Source organism: Poecilia reticulata, linkage group LG19 (assembly GCF_000633615.1).
Source record: "Poecilia reticulata strain Guanapo linkage group LG19, Guppy_female_1.0+MT, whole genome shotgun sequence".
Classification (NCBI taxonomy): domain Eukaryota; kingdom Metazoa; phylum Chordata; class Actinopteri; order Cyprinodontiformes; family Poeciliidae; genus Poecilia; species Poecilia reticulata.
In genome coordinates, this window is record NC_024349.1 from 26,596,200 (window position 1) to 26,603,143 (window position 6,944).

General features: G+C 40.6%; 1 protein-coding gene across 1 annotated transcript; it reads right to left on the reverse strand.

Annotated features, from left to right (window-relative positions):
* Positions 1-615: 615 nt before the first annotated feature.
* Positions 616-3,192, reverse strand: LOC103482127 (actin alpha 2, smooth muscle). Its single transcript, XM_008438081.2, has 6 exons — positions 3,052-3,192; positions 2,357-2,441; positions 2,086-2,247; positions 1,786-1,977; positions 1,460-1,641; positions 616-1,160 (listed from the first exon to the last, which is right to left on the reverse strand). The coding sequence occupies exons 1-6, from the start codon at positions 3,058-3,060 to the stop codon at positions 1,017-1,019; spliced, it is 774 nt and encodes a 257-aa protein (XP_008436303.1). The 5' UTR covers positions 3,061-3,192; the 3' UTR covers positions 616-1,016.
* Positions 3,193-6,944: the final 3,752 nt, after the last annotated feature.

The following is a 6,944-nucleotide window of genomic DNA, read 5'->3' on the forward strand; positions in this document are numbered from 1 at the left end:
GCCTCCTCCCGGTGGGACGAGCCCGGAACACCTCACCAGGGAGGCGTCCAGGAGGCATCCTGACCAGATGCCCGAGCCTCAACTGGCTCCTCTCGTGCTCCTCCACATAGACTAGTGCTACAGTTAAAAATCCATCAGGTTTTATTAGTTGGCATTTCTACTTCTCTGCCTACTGCTGCAACTCCAGCATTGTGTTCGCTGAAGTGAGACATCTTCATTGATTCACTACAAATAATACTAATTTAGACTAAACTAGTCAACCAAAGTAATGAAAACATCAATACACTGCTTCAGTATTTGACATTTAAAACATGAAATAGAAAAACAAAGCTGTTTTCAAACCTTAGCTGTTTACATCCTGCTGTTGTCTTTTGTTTCAGAGGTAACATTATGTATATTAATTTATCAGGTTGTTTTAAGATTTGCTAACTTGCAAAAATATCACCTAATAGCCAACACAATACCAGCAACAGCATTTATCAATCCCAAGCAACCAACACATCTAAACTGCTTCCATCATTATTGTGCAGTTTATGATGTAACATCTGCTTTATGATGAAGAGATTTTGCCTTTAAAACTGATTGTTATGACAACAAAGATAATCAATAGTTACATGAAGGACAAGAATTATTTGTGTTTTATTGGAGCTCTTTATTTCTTCCTGGAAGGTCATGTCTGTGGTGCTTACACACCTTTGGCAAGACCACGCCTCCTGATCATCTGTTGTACACTCTGTGACATCATCATAAGGCTGTGCAAATGTGCTCTGCTTCCCACCAACATTCAAGGTTATTTTCGAAGCAAAATTAGAACCAACATGGAGAAGGATAGGGCACAACTGGAGTAAAAGGTGTTGTTACAGTGGCAGGACAAAGTAGCAGATTCACAGTTTGAATTGGGCTGATCTAGGGTGTAGTTGCTGGTGCTCAGTGCAGGTTAAACTAAAGGCAGTGCTGAAGCTGGAAACTGAGGGGAGGCTGCAGAGCACATCAATCTAAGGAAGGGAGTAAATTCTTTAAAAGCACTTTCGGTGGACAATGGAGGGTCCAGCCTCATCGTACTCCTGTTTACTGATCCACATCTGCTGAAAAGTAGAGAGGGAGGCCAGGATAGAGCCACCAATCCACACAGAGTACTTCCTCTCTGGGGGGGCAATGATCTGAGGGACAGAGTTAAATGTTAAATATCTTCAAATGTAAATAATATCTCAACATTTGTTCTATCAATAGGACAAATATTTTTTTTGAAATACATGTGAAGTTCCATTGGGTATAATTATTTAGACTATTCTGTTTACCAAGAAGTCCATAAACCCATGAACAAATGTTCTTTTTAGCAACTACACATACAGATAACTGACTTTTGTTGGAAGGAAGTTGTATATCCATTCTCATTCTGTCACATTAAAAGCCTAGACTCATTCTGGAATCTGGGATTGATTATGAGCTGAGAGCTGACCTTAATCTTCATAGTGCTGGGAGCCAGCGCTGTGATCTCCTTCTGCATCCGATCAGCTATTCCCGGGTACATGGTGGTTCCTCCTGACAGCACATTGTTGGCATACAAGTCTTTACGGATGTCAATGTCGCACTTCATGATGCTGTTGTAGGTTGTCTCATGAATTCCAGCCGACTCCATGCCTGCAGGAAGATTGAAACACCAATATGTGGCTGTGTGCTAATGAATAATAAAAAAAACAGCTGTTTTGTTCAAACTATGATTTTTTTATCATCAGTTAACCAGACAACTAACAACTAATATGAAAACATGAACATGTGACTGACCAATGAACGATGGCTGGAAGAGTGTCTCTGGGCAGCGGAACCTCTCATTGCCAATGGTAATCACTTGACCATCAGGAAGCTCGTAGCTTTTTTCAAGAGAAGACGAAGTGGCTGCCGTTGCCATCTCATTCTCAAAATCCAAGGCCACATAGCACAGCTTCTCCTTAATGTCACGCACAATCTCTCTCTCAGCTGCGGGACAAATGGACATGGTGAACTAGGCACATCTGTGTAATGGGGTATCGTGAAAGTTGAGATTGATCAAGGTGCAAGTACAGGTGTATCATTGAAGGGGCATACCTGTGGTGACAAAACTGTAGCCTCTCTCTGTTAGAATCTTCATGAGGTAGTCTGTAAGGTCGCGGCCCGCCAGATCCAACCTCATGATTGCATGTGGTAGGGCGTAGCCCTCATAGATTGGGACGTTGTGGGTGACACCATCACCAGAGTCCAAGACAATACCTGAATGACAGAAAAGAGGCATAACTCAGCTGGTTTCAGCCTTTGCTCTGTATCAAACATATTTCATACTGGTCTTAAGGAAGAAGGAGAAGGAAGAGTGCGATCCAACCTGTGGTGCGTCCAGAGGCGTACAGCGACAGGACTGCCTGGATGGCCACGTACATGGCAGGAACATTAAAAGTCTCAAACATGATCTGAACACAGATATTAAATTTACATTAGAGGGACATAGAGCAATCAGATTTACTTAATTTATTCTTCAACTTTAACTGAGAGCAAGAGATACTGTATGTTACATAGCATCAGACTTCTTTTTTTATCTAACCATATCAATTCCTGAGCTCCATGCTGCAACACATTCCAGTTGTACATCTGACTAGAGGAGTTGTGCACCAGTGATGAACCTTTCTGCACGCCACTGGTTAGAAACACTCAGGAAATTTTTACTGAAATGTAATTCAGTTGCAGCAGGGAATCCTGGCAAGTGTGGCCAGCATGTGAGAGGAACAAATGCTGCTGCAGGAGATGAAACTATTAAGAGAACTGAGGACTGCTATTACAGATGTGCATCTGTGAAGTGACAACGGCAGGAATATGTGATTAAACACTTCACAAGTTGTAAATTCAGATTACAAGCCAATCAGTAAATCAGCTGCAGAACACTTCAGTCTTCTGGACCACTACTGTGAACAGGCATGACAGATTAACTAGAACCTCCTATAGAATCTGAGTTTCATAGGTACCAGAGTGTCTCCAGTTTGGGTTGTATTTATGTACTTTTTTTGTATTTTGTACACAAACTACCTGAGTCATTTTCTCTCGGTTGGCTTTGGGGTTGAGCGGCGCCTCGGTCAGCAGGGTGGGATGTTCTTCTGGGGCAACTCGCAGCTCGTTGTAGAAAGAGTGATGCCAGATCTGGCCAATCAGAGAGCAGGAGCAGGTCAGGAAGTGGTGTGTGTGTGTGTGTGTACTTGTCTAGCTATCATATTTAGGACCTTTTCTGGTATATTTACTAACTTTTGAAGTCAAATGTACCTCATGGGGACCAAAGTCCAGTTCTAATACAGTGGACCCCCTTGTTTAGGGTCAGGGGTTAGGTTTAGAGGTAAGGCGCAAATTAGGTTTTGATTAAGGGTTAGGGTTAAGAACAGACTGAATGGTTAAGGTTAGGGAAAATATCTGGGTTATACATAAAAGTAGAAACTAAAATGAATGATAGTCAATACATAGACTTAATAATATAAAAATACAAACTGCCCAGATAGCACACGATGTTAAATCGACATTGAATTGTAGTCAGAATGGTTGATTTTTGGTTGAAGTCGAAAACTGACAGTGGATCAACCATCAAACAACCATCCAATTCTAACCGTTGAAACTGTGTCATTGAATCAATGTTGTTTTATGGTTGAAATCTAATAACTAAAATGCCGAAGTCTGATCAACGTCTGATTAATGTTGAATCAATGTCAGCTGTTCTGCCACACCCATTCCCCTCCTCTCTTCCTCATCAGAGCTCTGGGTTCTCACTTTTTATTACTGACTGAGGGTTATCACATTTTAAATTAAGCACTGTAGAGGATACTGGGTGATGATTCCTTTCTGTACATTTTCTTACTTGTTCATAAAAATTCCTACTGACTGGTTGTGTGTGATATATTGACACACAAACATCTACAACATACTACAAGGAGTGGAGCGGTCCACCCCTGCTATTTACATGAGTGAGATGTCCCAAACACACAGCCTCTTCTCTGTTGGCTTGTTGGCAAAAGATATTAATTCAATGTTGAATTATGATCACAAAGGTTGAATTTATGGTTAAGGTCGACGGCAGAAGCTGGATCAAGCATCAAACAACCATTCAATTCTAGCCAATTAACTAACGTTGAAAATTTGTCATTGAATCAATGTTGATTTATTGTCGATATCCATTGAAATGCCAACATCGAATCCAGTGTGTTTCAGCACTGGTCCTCCAGTTACTGCCCTGCAAGTTTTAGGCATTTCCCTAATTCAGCACACATGATTTTAATTGATGTCTGATTAAAGGGGTTTTGCTGAACTAAAAACATGCAGGCCAGTTTGCCTTGAGGACAAGATTTGGGGAAGAACTAGTAATCTAAATGTTCAATCAATGTAAGCTATTTTGCACACCCCTCCACCTGCCAAAGACGCACACACCTCTTTCCCCCCACTGCTCACTCCTCACCTGGCCCCATCTACCCCTCAACATCCCCCCCTTTCCACTCTCTTCCCCTCCTCCTTGGGCTCTGGGTGAAACAACTTTAATTTTAGGTGAGGGTTAATCATGTTTTAACTTAAGCACTATGTGTTGACAACATTGAGTTGTGATTCCGTTCTGTACCCAGATTGCACATGATGGCAATTCAACATTGAATTAACATCTTTTGCAAACAAGCCAACAGTAAAGCGGCTGCGTGATTTTAACATCCCACTCATGTAAATAGCAGGGGTGGACCGCTCCACTCCTTGTAGTATGTTGTAGATGTTTGTGTGTCAATATATCACACACAGTCAGTCGGAATTTTTATGAACAAGTAAGAAAATGTACAGAAATGAGTCATCACCCAATATCCTTTACAGTGGTTAATTTAAAACCTGATAACTCCCACTCACTAATAAAATGCTCTGACCCAGAGCTCCGATGAGGAGAGGATGGGAAGGTGTGTGGCAAAACAGCTGACATTGATTCAACATTGATCAGATGTTGATCAGACATCAGCATTTCATTCATTACATTTCAACCACAAAACAACATTGATTCAATGACACAGTTTCAAAATTGGTTACTTGGCTAGAGATGGATGGTTGTTTGATGGTTGATCCACCGTCAGTTGTCGATCTCAACCAAATATCAACCATTCTGACTATAATTCAATGTTTATTTCCCATTGTGTGCAATCTGGGCAGTTTGTTGCACCCCTCATCACCTCATCTCCCCGTACTCCCTCCCTCCCCCCACCTAGCCTTCCTCTCTTTACCCCCTCTCATCCATTCTTCCCTCCTCCCTCCTTGAGCTCAGGGTCAAAACATTTTATTACTAGGTGGGGGTTAATCATGTTTCAAATTAAGCACTACATGTTGAGAACAGTGGGTTGTGATTCCTTTCTGTACATTTTCTTGTCTGTAAATATTATTACTGACTGGGCCCCTCACGTGTATCACCTGCGCTGCTGGAATCTGTTGAGCGGGGGGGGATTGCGGTGCGGTTTAGCCCGCGTTTCTCGTTTCATTATTACCCAGGAAGCACATTGGCTAAACCGTGAGACAAGCAGTCACTGGGACTGACTACTATATATTCCATTGAGGGACAGTAACTTTGACATTACATACACTTTTCTGAACAGGCGAGGGCACACTTTCTCCGTGTATAATCAGACTTTAAAGCGACTTGAAACCCTTCCTCCCTCCCTGGCACCTCCAGACCCGGGCACCCATGGCTCTGCGCCTGGCACAATGTGTTGACACAAAAATATCTACAAGTCTCTACAAGGAGTGTAGTGTGTACAAGAAGTGGTTTGTCCCAACCAAACAGCCGCTTTGCTGCTGGCTTGTTTGCAACCGGCTTCTGAATTGAATTCTCCTCTCAGCAGTTTTATGGTAAGTTTTTCAATATTACTTTGATCTTAAATCTGTTTATTGAAAAATAAGGGCATTATTTTGTGCCTATACTAATCCTGGTTATTTTGGGGCAAAACAAATATTTTTAATAATTGAGGTCATGTCTCATTTTGTATTATTTTCATCCTACCCACCACTCTAGGCCCAAGTATGAAATCCTGCGAGATTTTGTGGGATTTGAGTTTTTAAAATAGGGCGGGGCCTATTGTTTGTTCTGGGAGAGCATGTGGTGGACAAGGAAGTGTAAAGCTGGCTGCTCCAGGTGGGCTTTAAATTGTTGTGATACTAATCACTTGTTTTTAATTTTTTATTATGATGTGCTTAGGGATGTGCTTAGATGTGTCTCTGTTCCAGAACAACTGAGTTATATATTTGCATGACCGTCTGCAGCCATCAAGTGCAGAAGGTTGTTAATCATCCACAGATTCAATCTATATGTGGCAGAAAGGAAACCCTTAAAACATGCAAGGCAGGTGAAACACTAAACTAAACCTGCTAATGACTGAATTAGTATGTTGATTCTTGGGTTGGTAACTGGTTAAACTGAACTGGTCTATTATTATTGGTGTGGGATCTTTAGATATTTTTGAATGAATTTAATCAACTTATTTGGAAATATTTGTAGTTAATGGAAGATTGAACCAGTTATTTGATGGAGGCCTATTCTTTATAAATTATTAATAATTTTTCCAACTACAGTATAAATCACCTTTTGTTCTATTTATCTGTCTCTGGTGTGTTAAATAAACCCTGATCCTCCCTGAGTTTTATCTTTAGGTTTTCAGATAAGCAGCCTTTATTTTAAATATTGATTCTCTCATTTTAACATGAGTGCAGAATCATAAATTTTACACTAGACAGTAGCTTGATAGGTAAATGTAATTGTATACATAAACATTAAGATAAATTAATATTTATCTTAATCTTTTATTAATATTTAACAGTGAGTGTACATGTGGAACTGTACGGTTTGTATTTGTTCTCAGACTTGTAACCAGTACACTGTTTAATATTTCAATGTCTTTCATAACTTTTCAAATGTTTATCATCTT